Source organism: Abramis brama, assembly GCF_963993115.1.
Source record: "Abramis brama genome assembly, chromosome: 1".
Lineage (NCBI taxonomy): Eukaryota > Metazoa > Chordata > Actinopteri > Cypriniformes > Leuciscidae > Abramis > Abramis brama.
The window spans coordinates 22,338,927-22,356,231 of NC_139963.1; the positions used below are offsets into that span (position 1 = coordinate 22,338,927).

Below are 17,305 nucleotides of genomic sequence, written 5' to 3' on the forward strand. Positions count from 1 at the left end.
ACTGTGGTGCTCCAATGAACTTCAGAGAGCACAATGGCACCTTTCCCAAATAGTATTTTATGATCTTTCCTTTAAAAAAAAAAACTGGCTACAATGGTACTTAAAATGTGCTGGGTACTGAACTATATGTCTAAACTATATATAGCTATACTATAACTATATGTACTTAAGTACAAATCAAGGCAGTGCCGTGGTGTATTTTGTTCGGGGTTTTTGCCTCAAAAAAGGTACTTTTTTTTATTGAACAAATATTCATGTACAAACAATATTGCAATAAAGTAAATCTTTACATAAAAAACATACAAAACAGGTGCATGAAAGAACCACAAATACACACACAAAAAAAAACTGAAATAAATAAAATTAAGGGGCTAAGGTTTTTCTTTTAAATCATATTCTTCTATGGTGGAAAAAAGACTAACTGCGTTTTTCTTTTTTATCACTTTGAGGGCTTTTGTATAAGAAACAAATTCACCATGAAATGCACAGAACATTGGTTTCATCTTTAGGTATTTTGATTTGTGAACATAAAATTTTCCAAGCATGAGGATATTGTTAACCAGGAAGTTATCTTTGTTATGGTTCATTATAAGTCCATAGATAATGTCCTTTGCAGTGAAGTCTTCGAGGTGAGGTATCTTTGGGTAAAGCCAGTCATAAATATCAGACCATAAGGCCTCCACATACATACAATAAAAAAAAAAAGAAAATAAAAAAAGTACTGAATTATCAAAATTTTTGACCTTGATATACTTCAAGGGACTGAAAATAAATGTTACTTTACTGTTATCATGTACTTACCTCTAAAAAAGCGCAATGAATGAATACATATTTCATAATGAAAGGAAAACAGTGATGTAACATGGTTTTAGACTTAGAGCTGCATTGTGTTTGTTATCACAGCCCGTGGGTTCACACCATAGACAGTATATACACGGTTCACACAAACGAAACCGCGCAGGAATGAATTTCTCATTCGTCACGTGACTGACTGAACTGCCCACTTGCGCGCGTCTCCTCCTCTGACGCACAAGAGGATATGACGAACTTACGAGCCCCACAATTCCCCGCGCAGATCCGCTTTCCCTTCCTTGAGAGTTAAGATGGCGGACCGGCGGCGACGGAGACGGCGCGCCTCTCAGGACAGCGAGGAGGAGGACGAGTCCGCCTCGGGCTCCGAGAGCGGGAGATCTTCCTCGGCCAGCCGGAAGCCTCGCGGAAGAGATCCCGAGCCGGTCGAAGTGCCAGTGGAGCGCGTCGTCACCAAAAGAGACGATGAGTCGGAGTGTGTGAGTGTGTGGCTATAAATCTGCTTTTATAATCAGGGCCGATCTGAGTGTGTGCGGGCTGTAGTGTTTCTACCGCTCTAAACACTTTTAAATGTGGGTTAAGACGTGATATAAACGTAGACGCTTCCTGAGGTGGGGTTTTCGTCTCCAGCCCTTGATGTAGATGTTCAAGTGTGTAACAGTCGCCTATTCCTGGTGATTTTTACGGGGATCCTGTACAATTTCTGATGTGTCTGTGGTTCTGCTTAAATGTAAACTTAGTGCTGATCTCTTTTGACCTTAAAATGACTAGCGCTCCATCATTTAACCCAGTGGTTCTCCATCCTGGCCCCGGAGGTTCCCTTGCCCTGCATGTTTTAGATGTCTCTCCTCTATCTTATACCCCTAACTTAACTCATCAGCTCAGTAGGCTCACTAAACAGGGCTCCCTAAACTGAATTGGGTGTGTCAGGTTAAGGAGATGTCCAGGACCTCCAGGAGCAGGCCCGAGAAACACTGATCTAACCTGATACTTACTACTTGTGTGTAATGGCAAATACATCTGGTTGGCTTGAAGATGCTGCACAAGACATTTAGGTTTTTGATAAGCAAACCGGATGACATTTGAGAATCCTAGATATTTGTCTTCTGATCTGGTCTGTCACTCTGACTGTGCCGTTCCGCAACGAGAAGAGAAATATCTGCTGACCATGAAGAGGAAGTTCAGCATTGTTTTTAAACGGGATGTTATGAACTATCAAGTTGTTGGTTATTCTTGGGTTGGAGATGTAGACCAGGCTTTTGTTGATTAAGTGTGCTTTATTTGGCTGGATATTTGATTCTGATCTCTTTCTATTAAGGAAAGTGAAGATGGCGTTGGTGAAGGTGAGTGTATATCTTTCACTTTTTTTTTTTGTGACCACAAGTATCTGCCTTCAAATTATGCCTGTAGTCAAATAGGTTCATGAACTGCTACCACTTCAGTCTGGATCTGTGATTCCATGTTATTAACTGTCACTCTTGATGACTAGTTCTCTAGTCATATGTTATTTGCTCTCAGAAATGAACAGACTTGCTGAAATGGCTGACTTCTTTTCTTCAGCAGTGCTATCAGACTATGACAGTGCTGATCTGGAGGAGAATGGATCGCACACGGAGGTAAGTCTCTATGGCAACACAGTTTAGGGGGGGGACTCAATCAGTTCTGTGAAAGACAATGCGGCGATGAATCCGTACAGATCCAGACTGGGCTGTCGGACTGCTTGCTGGGGTGTGTGTGGGGGTACAGAATGTCTCCATTACAGGCAATCTGTTTTTATGCTCAGTCGTTGTGAGAGAGCACTACCCTTTCTTTGAGGAGAATTTGGATTTGAGAGTGTGATTATGGTTTAATTTAGTCGTTTTAAATGTGAAGCTTGAAATGGACCTGGCTAATTTATGATTTAGAAAGAACTGATTTAGAAGAGACTCAGCTGGGGAGGTTTTCGTAAGCATTAAATGTGGTTTGCTCCTCTCTCGGGACATTATGAGTACTGCCAATGTCGAACCCCATGCTGTTAGTGCATCTGTAGTCCTCTTCTAATTTTAGTAGACCTAGTATGATGCACCATCCACACTTTTTGCTACTCTTCCTCCTTATGCAAGTAGCATTTTGATGATTGCAGGACTTGTCATCAGGCAATTTAGGCATATAGAGAGCGCTCGGGTTCATTGGTTGTGAGGTGGTGGCACCTGCCGAGTGGACTTGGATGGGGTTGTTGATCTCAGCTCATCGGGTTCAGTCTGGGCTGTCTTGGGGCGCTTTTCCACTGCATGGTACGGTACGGCTCGGTTCGGTACGGCTCACTTATGGCGCATTTCCACTGCATGGTACGGTACGGCTCGCTTTAAATGGTACCACCTCTGTTGAGGTTCCAAGCGTACCGTACCGATACTAAAATGTGACGTGAAAACACTGAAGATCACTGATTGGTCAGACAGAATCATCACTACCAGCGTCATTGTATTTACGACACGAGACGCTAAACCCGCTAGATTTAAATAGCCAGTAGACAACAGCCAGCGCTGTAGCGCCTGTTTTAAAAGTATTTGCTTTAAAAAAAATAAAAAAATAAAAAAAGTATAAACTTCAAAAAAAGAAATGGCTGAATCGTGGTCAGTGGACGAGGTGCAGACGTTCCTCTCGTTGGTTGCCGAGGAGTGGATGGGGAAACACGGAATGAAAAATTCGCATTTAATATGATGATGTCATGGCAGTAGAGACGGCAACTATAACGATCAGTCCCACCCACTTTGAAGCGGTACTAACTGCAGTGGAAAAGCAACCGAGCTAAAGCGAACCGAACCGTGCCGTACCGAGTCGAGTCGAACCGTACCGAGCCGAACCGAGCCGTACCATGCAGTGGAAAAGCGCCATTGGATGCTGATGTTCACTCCACTTTGTTTGGTGTCCTAGCAACCCGATCGCTCAGACCTACGTAAAGCTGTCTTTCATTCACTGCAGACTAACACAGACTGCTCACGGTTTCAGAACGCTGTGTTTAGGAGAGATTTCAAAACTGGAACAACCATGACAAATGTGTTTTTATTTATTCTTTTAAGTTGGGAATGATTTTGTTTTGTAATAACATACGCTATACCATGTCTTGTGGTGCAGATACTATATAAATAGTGAAAATAAACGCATGAGATCAAGAACGTTTTGTTTGTGAAGTGTTTAATTTATATAGTCCACCCCTATTTCTGATTCAGTGAAATCAACTGATGATAATATTTCTCAAAAAAACATTTATTTAAATACTATTTATAGGATTTAGCTTTTATTTTTATATAATTAAGTTTTTGTATTTTTTTTGGGGGGGGGTTTGTGTTTGTCATTTCTATTTAGATTTTTATTCCATTTTAATAATTTTGGTACTTTTAAATGCATCATTATATTCAAATTAGGCAACATTTCTATTTTTTTTTTTTTTTTTTTTTTTTTTTTTTTTTCAGCCTAGTTCAGTTAACAAAACCATTTTAAATAGGTTTTCGTTTTTCTAATGGAATTATTTTCTTCTGGTTCAAATATGCTGATATTTTTCTTCTGTTATACTTTATTTTAAGGTTTCGCTTGTTACGGTGTAATTGCACTAAGTACAGAGTAATATTAATTGTCAATGTGTTTTTTAGGGTTAGTTGCTTGTAATTATGCATCATTTACTGTTGTTTCTCTTGCAAGCACATGTAACGTGTAACAAGCACACTGTGAAAAAGTGTTAACATTTGTTCTTGTAGTTTTATAGCTTTGTGGTTTTAAAAATTGTGAATGCACTCAAATGGAGATTGATGTGCAGTGTGAGCATTTTGGTTTGTCTTTCCTGACCTGGGAATTTGCTGTTATTTGGCATTTGTGTTCCTCTCAGGGAGGAGAGGATGAGGAGGAAGGAGAACATTTTAGTGACGACGAAGCCTCACGTCCTGCTGCCGAACCGAAGCCCGCTGCAGATGCCCCGACAGAAGAGCTTGTTGAAGCGGAGGAGAGAGAAGAAGGGGTCAAGGAAGTTAAAACAGACGAGAAGGAGAATCTAGCCGGGGAACGACAGAGTGGGGATGGACAGGTATGGAAGAACAGAACGTTACATTTTTTATAAACTATATAGGATGAGGCAATATCGTTTATGTTAATATACAGTAGCCTAGCGAAGGACACAGAGTGAGCTGCTTTGGGGAAAGTGCACAATCCAATTTGTCCTAAACATTTGGCCTTCAAAATAACTCGTAAGATATAGTTAGTGTATAGTTTCTAACTTCTGCTTTAAAATGCATTATTTTTTTTAGATTGTAATGTTGTTAAAATAGAATGTAATGTGATTTTAACCCTTTTTTGCACATAGCATAGATGGTTACATTCACTATATTTGCTTTCATAGCTATCCATATAAACTTTGTTTGTAGGACAATATTGGGCAGAATGTCATAACTTTTTATTTTATTTTTTTAAATGCAGATTTTTTTTAATCCGAATACTAGAAAAGGAGAATACTAGGGGTGTAACTATATATCGTGTCACAATTTAAAAGCAATACAAAAATGCAACAATATGTACCGTAGATAGTGAGAAAATGAAAATGAATGTGTGGGAAACAATTCAAGTTTACAGAGTTTTAGTGTCTGTACTACTACATTAAACTACTATATATAATGTAGAATAATGCAATGTGGGAATATTTGTGATAATGCCAAATGTCTTATGTTACCTGTAAAAAGTGGCTTATATTATTTTAAATACATCTAGTCAATGGCAGAGTGCAAGCATTTTCGTCTACAATAATTCTGTATTTTCAGCTTCAGAATCATGAATATTTTTTATTCTGGTGTCACTATTGTCCTGTGCATTGGGTTTCCATCACCAAGTTCAAGCCTATTCATTTCCACCCCCAATGTAATACCAAATGTAGCATTTTAATCAACTGTAACACAAATTTGTTAACCATTTACCATATGTCTTGGAGTGTTGGAATAATATTGTATCGTGAGTTCAGTATCGTGATATGTATCGAATCATGACATGAGTATCATCATTACACCCCTAGAGAATATATATAGAGATATATATATACCGTATATCAACCACAATAATATAGAGATTTACGTTTTTTTGGTCATGTTGTCCAGCCCTATCTTTTCCTAAGCTAAATTTCTGGCAGGGTCCAGTTTCAGTTTGTGTGGCAGGAATGACATTTAAACTCTGTATTAGCAAGAACCTTTAGTTTGAAACAAATAATTAAAACAGTTCTTGCACACAGTGCCACAGGCTGGACCAAGACGATGCTAAATCACACTGATGTTCTTAATTATAAATTATTTTTAAGCCAATGCTTAAGTTAAGACTCCTAAATGATTACAGGAAAGCACAGAAGACCCTGAGAATAAATCAGGAAGTAAAGGCCAGAAGCTGGATGATGATGAGGACCGGAAGAATCCAGCCTACATCCCCCGAAAAGGCCTTTTCTTTGAGCATGACGTAAGAGGCCAGGCTACAGAGGAGGAGAGGTGAGAGACCAGATGGATTATCTTTCAGGGAAAATATATCTTTGCTACTATAAAATCATATTTTAATGAACGGAATTAGTTTAAGATGAGTTTCAAGTGTTGAATCTGATGCAAATGGTTGGTAATTCTCTCATTTTCTATGCACCCATCTGTCACCAGGCCTAAAGGCAGACACAGGAAGTTGTGGAAGGACGAGGGCCGATGGGAACACGACAAGTTCCGTGAAGAGGAGCAGGCGCCGAAATCCCGCGAAGAGCTTATCGCTCTTTACGGTTATGACATCCGCAACGGCTCAGGGCAGAGTGATGGACGATCTTACCGCTCCCGAAAACCCAGGTGAGGTCATGTTTATTTCTTTGCCGTTTGGTATTTGGTGGTATTTTTTATTATTTTATTATTATTAAACAGTGGTTTCCTGAACAAATTGTGTCTCTGTCTTTTAAATTAATTCAGTTATAATGAAAAGTTTAAGGATAAAAAAATTATCTCTGCTAATGCTGTAAACTTTATGCTCCCTATATAATATCATCTTATTTGCTTCAGTTGCTATTTAGTTTTAGATAAATTCAACACTTAAATAACATTGTATGCAAACGTGTAAACTGCACATAAGGCAGTTCAACTTCTAAACTTAATTGTTTTTACTCCAATTCGTTGTTGAAATATTATCATTTACACGCTGACTGTCATTTTTATGACGGATATTTTAAACGTACATTTTAATAACAAAGACATCACTTACAGGTTAAGTAAAATCGAATTATTTGGGCTAATATAGTGCATATTTAGCGAAAGAGTTCATTTCTATAGCTGAATAACAAGCTGTGGACACTGAATGAGTTGCCAGAGGTTAATATAATGCTGCGTGGGATATTGTTTACAAGCTGTTTTACTGATGTCTTTCCGCAGTTGAAACACTGAGCGATTACACAAGATATAATACGTTTCAGTATGTTGTACTGTATCTTTCAACATACCTTCAGATGTTCATTCATGTTTATTAGGAAGAGATGATCGCGTTCACATGCGCTCCACACGTGTTGCTTAAACTAAGGCGCCTATATGATCTGTCATGCCACATTAAAGAGCGTAAAAATGGCATTTGCTTGAATTTCGTGATTAAAATTTACATGATTTGAAAAGTGACAATGTCTCTTATTGTTTGGCTAAAACACTGTATTCGTCTTGTACACAAGATACGAAAAAGTAATAATGTCAAAGAAGAAAAATTAGTTTTGTGACATAAGTGAGGTCAACCTCAACAATGGGCCAGGGCTGGGCGATTTTGGTACGACATGAGAGTATCACGATGCGTACCATGGGTGGTGCATTGCGTTTTTTCGGTTCAATTTGAATATCGTTACACCCCTAATATTTATATACTAATATTTCAATTTTATATGCATATCATTTGTACATACAAAGGTCAGTAAGATTATACTTTTTTTTTTTTTTTTTTGAGTAACTTAATACTTTTATCTATTAAGTATGCATTACATTGGTCAAGGAAAATGCCAGTAACATTTATAATATTAAAAGATGTATATTTCAAATTTCAAAGGTGATCTTTTAAACTTTCTATTCTGTCCTAAAAAGTATCAGGGTAAAAAAAAAAAAAGTAATACAACTGTTTTCAGCATATTAGAATGATTTCTGAAGGATCATGTAACAGAAACATTTTCATGTAACTGAAAATTCAGCTTTGACATCACATGAATAAATTACATTTTAAAATGTATACAAAAACAGTTGTTTTAAATGAATATTTTCACAATATTTCTTTGCAGATATGCTGGTTCACCCAGTCGGGAGCCTAGGCGCTACCGTGACGGAGAGAAGTCTGTGCGTACAACATGGCAGGGGCCTCCACCTGGCCACCGCAATAGCCCTCAGTCTGTTACCCTACAGTCAGGTCCATCTCCTGCTCCCCCAGCAGCACCCAAACCCTCCGGGCGACCCTCGACTCAACCTCCGCAGCGCAGCTTCCAGGGCAGTCGAGCCTCGTCGGCCCCCCACAGGACAGAAGGTCGAGGATACCCGAAGCCCAGTCTAGACGGCCCGCCACCTCGAGGTGTGCGGCCACAGCCTGTGGAGGGTGAAAGGGGCCCGAGGCTCAGGGGCCGTGGTTCACATGCTGTTCATGCTGACCGTAGCCCAGCCGTGGTGGTGGAGGACATCCGCAGTGAGGAAGAAGAGGAAGAGGGTGAGATTCCAACAGCCACGACCACATACACCGCTCACCACTACAAGACGGAGAGAGAAAGGGTTCCGTCACCACGAAAGCAAGATCCAGGCCCAGCGATGGACGGGGGCAGTGCAGCCGGTCAGGTGCGAGAATCGTCTCCGCCGCAGGAGAGGCCGGTGGAGAAGAAATCGTACTCGCTTGGGCGGAGGGCGACGCGAACGCGAACGTCTGATCTCAGTAAGCAGGCGTCGTTAGATGACTCTTCGCCCACGGTCCAGCAAACCCCAGCGCCAGCGAAGAGCGAGTCGTGGCAAGAGCAAGGTGATGCAGGAACACAAGGTGGACTAACAGGGCTCGACCAGGACCTGGCCCGCCTCAGCCTAGCAGGGCAGAACTGGGCCCAGAGCCCACCCTCCTACCTGCAGGCTGAGATGAGAGGTAATAATTACTTTTTCTATAATTATGTTTTACAACCATTTTTAAGAAGAGTGGTTCTACAATTCCTGCATTTTTGTCCCTAACAGGCATCCGTGGTTCTATGCACATGGCAGGAGGCCCTCCACAGTACGGAAACATGGAGGATATAGTGAGTCAGCTGGTCCATCAATAATTGCCTACAAAGACTAAATAGAATTAAAAATCCATGTTCCATATTTTCTGGAATATAAGTTGCATTTTTGTTTTTTTATCATCTAAAGGTGCTGCAACATTCATTCCAAAACTTGTATAATAATTTGTGTCAAGTACGCAAAACGTGTGCAAAGTGCACAGTTGGATTTGTTTCGATGCAAATAAATGTATTTAGGCTTTGTTTAATGAATGCCACTATAGTTAATTCAGTTCTGAATACTGTTTTGTACACAGGATTTGTTGTGGAGTGAGGGGAACTCACAATTTGTTTAGTGTTTCTAATGTTTGTAAACGTACCACACAGCTGCAAGGTCGCGTTTATCTGCGTCCATTTGGGTTAGGGCATGAACATCACAATACGGAAGAAAAGATCGATCTCGGTTTCCATTTCATCACCACTTTAACACTGATCCTAGAGCTTCCTCAGTAAAGGCCAATTCAGCAAATGTGTTTAGCAACTAATTTCAAAGTACATGGAAATGATTCACAGCTGAAATGTACAAAGGACGCTGATTAGAGAGATAAATTACAACCTTGCATTTCATCAATTATTTCTTGTTCTCAGGGTGTTGGTGGTGGCCGGGCTAAGCGGTATTCATCACAGCGCCAGAGGCCAGTTCCTGAGCCTGCGCCCATGCACATAGGAGTCATGGAGGGCCATTATTATGATCCCAGTGAGTACAGTACTCCTTTTGGCCTGTAGAGGGCAGTTCTAAGTTAAATGGGTCACTTGTGTGTCCTAAATTCACCTACTGAATGTAGTAATATTAATAGATTTATTTTTATGATGATCATACATGCAAGATAACTATCATGTCTTCGTGCAGTGTCTTTCCAGGGACCAATCTACACGCATGGGGACAGTCCAGCAGCCCTGCCCCCTCAAGGCATGCTTGTTCAACCTGAAATGCACCTGCCACACCCCACCCACCCCGGACACCCAGGTGAAAGATGTGAACTTCTGCTTAAAGTTGACTCTTTGCTAAATGTGTGTTACTGATCTTATTGGGAACAATTCGTCCATCCATGTTATTTCTTGATAATTTTGACTTAAAGTTAGGGCTGGGCGATAAAACGGTATCGGTATTTATCAACGATACACCATTGTTTAGCAATATAGCGGGTGAATGATGTATAATATATTATGATGAACTATGTCTTTCTCCACTGACGTTCTGAGTTGTTGAAAGCATTTTTAAGGATGATGATTGTTAGAGCTGTCTGACTCTGAGATGGCGAACGGGAACATGGTTTGTGTAACATTAGCAACACATTATTAGTTGTTTGAAAAGTCAAGCAAAAGGCTAATCATATTAATTACCGTTATGTCTCTGTTGTAAAGAGCGATAGCATTGTGTAGCGTTTACCTCAGTAAGTTGCCCTAGCAAGTCAATCTCTGAACCTGTATGAGTGAGGGGAGGTGGGGCTAATTAGCATATTCATTACATTTTTATTCAAAATGTCAACTTGATCTTGAAATTACTGACTTCTCTCTGGTGATGTATACAGGACTTCTCAAATAATTTTGTCTGCTTAAACCCTGCCCCTTTATTACAATCGACAGCAAGCTCGCATTCAGATCTGCCTTCATCCAAACCACCAACGGATATAACCAAGTCCATAAATTTAGATTTGTCTGCCTCTGTCATTTATGTATGATTCCTCATTTGTGTTGATTTTAATACCCCAAAAGGATTCATATTTATGATGTTTTGTGAATATATTATATGATAATTTCAACATTAACATTTCAAATATTTTCCGTTTCAGGCTTGCATCCGCACCAGTCGGGAGGGCCCATTCCCAACCCAGCTCTTTACGCTGCCCCACCCGTTTCTATGTCACCCGGGCAACCACCTCCACAGCAGCTGCTACCCCCACCCTTCTACCCTCCACCAGGTGTCATGACCTTTGGGAACACCAACTACCCGTATCCAGCCGGAGCTACGCTACCTCCAATGTACCCCAACCCCCAGGTGAGCCAGTTTGACTATAAAATAAGTGTTATTTGCTTCCTGTGATCAGTGCTGGGTGAATTAGTCCATTACTGAATAAAAATTACATGATGACAAATTGTAGTAATCTATTACACATTTTAGGTAATATAATCTGACTACTTTTGGATTGATTTTAGATTACTTTTAACCTAATTTATCTCACAAATTTGAATAGGATAATCTTGTACCATAATACAGTTATGTATTGCTAAAATGCTAATCACCATTCTCTGAACCAAATTCTCAATAGCCTAAATCAATTTGTCGAATAAATCACTCTTTCTGTAAAATCTTAAACAAGTTCAGGCAGTTAGACACCATTTGCAAATCACATTCACTCTTTTTGCAAAACTCTAAATTCTCACTCACTAAAACACATATCACACTGATATGCACTTGTTGCAAAACGTTAAACAGACAGGCAAAAGTTAAACTACTACAACAGTTGTCATCGTTTACACACGACGACTCAAAATAGTTCACACTTATTTCTAATGATGCCATCAAAACAACTGTACAAAGTGTACAGGTGCAATGAATGTTGATAAAAACAATCTGAGAACGAGAGGAGGAAGAGGATGAGAGAGTGGGACGGTGTTAATCCAACACAGCAGAGGGTTTTTCCCTTTACCTGATAAGAGACAACATTACCTGTGATGTGGACAAAGTCCTCAGGCTGGACCCAGCATGAAGACGTGATGCTGAGGAAGAATGAATCTCTCGCTGATTTAGATTTTGTAGTTGCACAAATCTTTTGAGTGTACTGTAACATGCTTTTCATTTAGAGTTTTTTTTTTTTTTTTTTTTTTTTTTTTAAACTTTGACTTTTGCAGTTGGACTACTGTATTTTTACAGTATGCAAGTGCTGAATATAGACATTCAGTAATATTCAGTACAATACTATACTTGCAGTGCATACAGTATACAATTTATTAACCTTACTACTGTAAGTTGTGATTTACTATACTGTTTTACGAAATTGCAAAATTTGTTTACTGTTACAATATACTTTTTTCCTGTAACCGCATGCTTTGAATGCTGTTCTAAAATTGTATGTAGTGTCTAGGGAGTGATCTGTAGTGTTTAAATATTGCCTGGCTATGTGTAAGAACTGAAAGCATCATTTGATTTTGAGCGCAGATAAAATGGTTTTGAGGCAATTGTTTTATTTTGCCAGAAGAATCAGATGTAGTTTGAAGATTTGGTTTTGTGTTTAAAAGGTTTTGAGAAATGTGTTTTAGTATTTCAGAAAAACTGTAATATATAAAAATACGAGACAGAACATTTATTCCATTCTTTATTAACAACATGAGGTGTATTAAACAAAATTATGTCAGGGTTTCCCAAACTGGGATTTGTGAAGGAACTGCAGGGGGTTTGTAAATTGATGATAAATCTTAAAATAAAAGAAATCTCAAATGATAAATTAAAATAAAGACAATCAAAATAAAATGCTTTACTAAAAGTAGGAAATATTTTATTTATGCTGTGGCTTCTCAATTGTGTAATTATAGCCGTCTGTGTGCCATTTCAAACATAAATAGACTTTTTTTTTTTTTTTTTTTTTTTTATAAATATAGAGAGGGAAAATTAAAACAGAAAAATTTGGGGGATAAAATCAATTCTGAATAATTTACTTAAATTTGTGAATATTAAATCATCTTATGATCATTTTAAAACGTAGACTAATTACAAGTATTTTCTTTTGTAATCTGATTACATGTAATCAGTCACCGCCTGTGATACTCCTAGTAAATATCTAGATTGTCGTGCATCTCTGCATGCTTGACTTCCTTCTGTGCGTCTCTCTCTTCAGGCACAGTCACAGGTCTACGGTGGTGTGACGTACTACGACACGATGCAGCAGCAAGCTCAACCCAAACGCTCGCCGCCGCGACGTTCCTCTCATCCCGTTACAGTCAGACCTCCCCCTCCTGAGGTAACAGCATATTACATTCAGCAAGGAGAGCTCAATCAGGTGATTTCTAATGATGTGCATTGCTACCATATTGGTTGCCTGCTGTATGTTTTATAGTTTGTTCAGTATTGAATATTTAATTAATGATTAATTACTCTGCTTAGATGACTTAAAATGAATATACGTCTTTCATACTGTACATTTCAGTCACAAAATACAATTGTTTGCTTGCACCAAGATAAACTACTACTACTACTACTAATAACAATTTTATATATGCATGTATATTTATGAATTAATTACTTAGGGTTGCCAGTTTACATTGCATTTCTGTAGAGTATTATATTAACAGCTGATGTTCCATCCATCAGGACCAGAGCAGAAATCCCGCTGAGGAAATCCACTCCTAGCTGCCAGGGGGCGAGGAGGCAACGTGTCAGGACCAGCACCGCTTTTGTATAAATTGAATTCATCATTTAGGTTTTACCTTTAGTTGTTTTATTGTTATTTTTCCGCCTTGCTTAGTTTCACTGTCTTCATCCAAGGTTCTGTTTGCAGGTGGTTCCTTCCTGTTGTACTTCCATTCATAACCGACAAAGTGTTTTACCGTTGTTCAGCTAGGAATGAAATATGCAGTCTTAAACGGAGAGACATTTCATTTTTCATTGGCTCCTGTATCCCTGATGTCTCTGCTGACAGGCTAATATAAATTGTGCTAGGCGGCTGGACTTTTGAATCGAGTGGTTTAGTTGGTTCTCTTACTTTTAAATTGCCTTTTGCTCTGTTGTGCGAATGTTTTAATTAAAGGAGAAAAGCACTACAACAAACTTGAGTATGTGAAAAGATGGACCCGTGTTTTTAATTCTGAACCAGCGGTTAAGAGAGTCTGAAATCAGCCAGCGGACGTCTGTCGTACACCTTCAAATGCACAAATCCCTTTTCGCGTGTCTGTCAGTTTAAGACCGCTGTTATCATTCTGACTGCTTAACTTGCCGTGATGGTGCTAGTCCCACTTCAGAATGGGCCTGAACCCCTCAAACCTCCTCTTTCCCCGTCTGTCTGGCTGTCCCTTGGATCTTTAACATTGTACTGTTGAATTCATTACTGTAATTCTATCGAAGCGAACCGTTGACCTTGCCAGATACTGACCTACTTGACAGTGAAACTCGCTTGATTAGCTTTCTATTGTAAGTGTACATATTAAAGTATATTAAAGCCAGTGGTTTAACGAATAATACTAAGAACTAGTCATTTACGAAATGCTGTCAATATGAACAAAGCAAGCAGGGAAACCTAGCCAAGCCTCTTTGACTTTGAATTAAACATTTTTAAATGGATTTGCAGTTATTCATTTCAGTTTTTTTTTATAAATAGTTATGTTTGCAATTGTTTCCTTTGAGGCACACTGTACAGGCATGCATGGATTTATAGATATATTTCTTTGTGAAAGCAATTCTAGATGGCAACTTTGGCTGTGAGCTGTTATTCTTTGCCCCTCTGTGGGAGTGCTATGGATGCATCTTTTTCAATCGTTCCCTTTATGATTGTTTCCCAAATTAAACCTAACAGTATAACTGAGATCTCGTCGTTCCCTGCGTTGTTTAGACCTGGCTTGTAAAGACTATTAGAAGATGTTGTATTACTTTCTATGCCTTAAAGAGTTCATTGGTTTGACATATCTGTTTTTGTTTGATTAGACCTGACAACACTGTGAGGGCTTGTATGTTTCATAGATGTTTGAATAATATTAAGTGTTTCATTTTTTCAAATTTGTTTTGTGGAGCAATGTCAGGAGATGAAATTAAACAAGAACTGAATATAACATTCAACTTGTCCTTGCTATTTGGTTTGTTAATCGTGATTTATTTATTTTCTGTAACTCGGGATGCACAATATATTGAATACCATATTGGGTTTTTTAGGGTTTAATTTAAGCAGTGTCTGAAATTGTATAATACTTAAGTTCACTTGTAGCATTTGAAAATGATTAGAAACCAATAACTTTTAAAGTTAATTTTTATTTATTTATTTGGACAATAATTTTACAATTTTATTATCATCTGCTTATTTGTTTTGTCCATAATTATCAATGTACATAGTTTTGCTTAATTGTTCCTTTATGCAGCTTCTGTTACATTCTCCCATCTGATAAATGTCTCCATTTTACATTAAATTTTCAAAGACATTTAAAAATCAAGATAACACATTATTTTAGTGTCCTTGTTACATGTACTCACCATAGTAATAACAGTAAATTACGCATAATTACATGCAACTAACCCTCAACCAAACCCTAATCCTTACTAACTACATGTAGTTAATTAAAATTACTCCGTACTTTAAATATATAATTACAGTGTAACAATGACACCCTAAAATGAAGAGTAACCAAAATCAAATATGAGTAATATTATTAGTGGTATAAACATTCTAGTTTGTAAATGCAGAGAACGGTGCACTCTGTGTTTGTCTGAGTTGCCGCCTGTGGTTGTGTGCTAAACTCTGACTTTGCCAAAAGCGAAGCGTCGCCTTCTGCTGCATCCAACCCTGCCAAGAGAAGAGTGTGTGAGTGAGACAGTGAGTGTGTGTGAGTGATGCTGCTGCCGCTTGAACTCTTCTAGAACAGCGCGCCTCAAAATTACACTTCAGCCAGCACGAGCGCAATAGTCGGACCGTAACTTTAATATTCGTTGAGTTCATTTGACATTTTCCTTTGGATTTATTGCATTTAACTTGCCATTGTCGCGTTTGCAACATGTTATTTAGAGAAATGCAAAATAAAACGTCTTTTTTCCACAGGCCGTAACAACGCCTGTGCGAAAGCAGACGGCCTAGACTGTTTGTGTTCACCAGTAAACATGCATAGCCTTTTTTTAAAATATACGAGAAACACTTAATCATAGACCAAGAGCAGAAGAATGTGAAACCAAACCAAGAGTTTTTTTCCCCCACAGAAAAAGTTTAGTGGCGTCGTTGTCAGTGCTTCAGAATGTCCACTTGAGGGAACTAATGGCTTTATTCTTCAGTGCTGCCCTGTCACACTTCTCCACACACAAACCGCACTCACAGCAGTCTTCAGACCTAAAATAAATACTGCAGTAGCTGCCTGAACGTTTTTTTCCCCTCTTAAATCCTTTTTATATATTTGCTTATATAACTTCTATTTATTAATTTTGTAGAATGTTTTAACAAATGTAGGCTAGTAGGCTACTCAAATGTGAGTTTTAAGGTAGCGTAGTCAATGTAGGCCTAGCCTACCGCCTGTCAATGAAATTGAAAGTTGAAATTGTAAACTCAAACTATTCAAAATTGTCATTATTCGAAATAAAGCTGAAATTATATAAATATAAAATGGGAAAAAAAACTAACTCTTTAAAAGCAACTAACTGAAATCAAATTAAGCTGAAGTACTAAAACTGAAATAAGCTAGAAATATTTTAAAGAAATGAATAAAAATGACAAAAGCAAAAATTAATGATAACTTAAGTTTTATATAAATATAAAAATTATTATATAAAATAAAAGCTAATTCAAAATATTAATACTATATGAGTGTAAATATCAATACTAAAATAACACTGCTGTCAATGAGCCTAACTATCTATTCATCTAAAGCCGGGTTCTTGGTGTATGTTTGATATTCTTCTTTGCATTAAATTTACATTTTATTTAGTGTATTAACTCATGTTAACAAATGAGACCTTATTGTAAAATGTTACAAATGAATTAACAATGAGTATACATTTTTAAAGCATTTATTGATCTTTGTAAATGTGAGTTAGTAAAAATATACAGTCATGCTCAAAAGTTTACGTACAACAGGATGATTGTTTAATTTTGTTTATATATAGGCCTATATATATATTTTTAGTACTGCCCTTTGGAAGCAACAGAATACTTGTTTCCCGGAAGACAAATTTAGTACAATTTACCTCGATCTTCAAATTCAAAAAGTTTTCATCCCCCTGGCTCTTAATGCATCAGTGAATGTTTGAACTTTTTTTAATAGTTGTGTTTGAGTCCCTCAATTGTCCTCAGTATGAAAAGATGGATCTCAAAATCATAGTCACTGCTGGAAAACTGATGAATTTGCAGGACCTGAAGGATTTTTCTGAAGAACATTGGGCAGTTTAACTGCTCAGGCCCAACAAGGGACTCAAGAACAACCATCATAAAACAAAAACAGTCATGGATCATCCAGGTAACGACACATGGTATTAAGAATCAAGGGTAGGCTATGTAAACTTTTGAACAGGGTAATTTTTTTAGAAAT

At 38.2% G+C, this 17,305-nt stretch overlaps 1 protein-coding gene across 3 annotated transcripts; it reads left to right on the forward strand.

Annotated features, from left to right (window-relative positions):
- Positions 1-1,081: 1,081 nt before the first annotated feature.
- On the forward strand, positions 1,082-14,854 carry casc3 (casc3 exon junction complex subunit). 3 transcript variants are annotated; one of them, XM_084086853.1, is made up of 13 exons: positions 1,082-1,289; positions 2,129-2,153; positions 2,371-2,426; positions 4,673-4,867; positions 6,157-6,302; positions 6,462-6,638; positions 8,090-8,925; positions 9,012-9,073; positions 9,683-9,791; positions 9,945-10,061; positions 10,888-11,093; positions 12,931-13,092; positions 13,404-14,854. In XM_084086853.1, the coding sequence occupies exons 1-13, from the start codon at positions 1,104-1,106 to the stop codon at positions 13,440-13,442; spliced, it is 2,316 nt and encodes a 771-aa protein (XP_083942979.1). In that variant the 5' UTR covers positions 1,082-1,103; the 3' UTR covers positions 13,443-14,854. The 3 variants fall into 3 exon arrangements, with proteins under 3 accessions (XP_083942979.1, XP_083942981.1, XP_083942980.1); XM_084086855.1 differs by having other exon boundaries at positions 12,931-13,053; XM_084086854.1 differs by having other exon boundaries at positions 2,374-2,426.
- Positions 14,855-17,305: the final 2,451 nt, after the last annotated feature.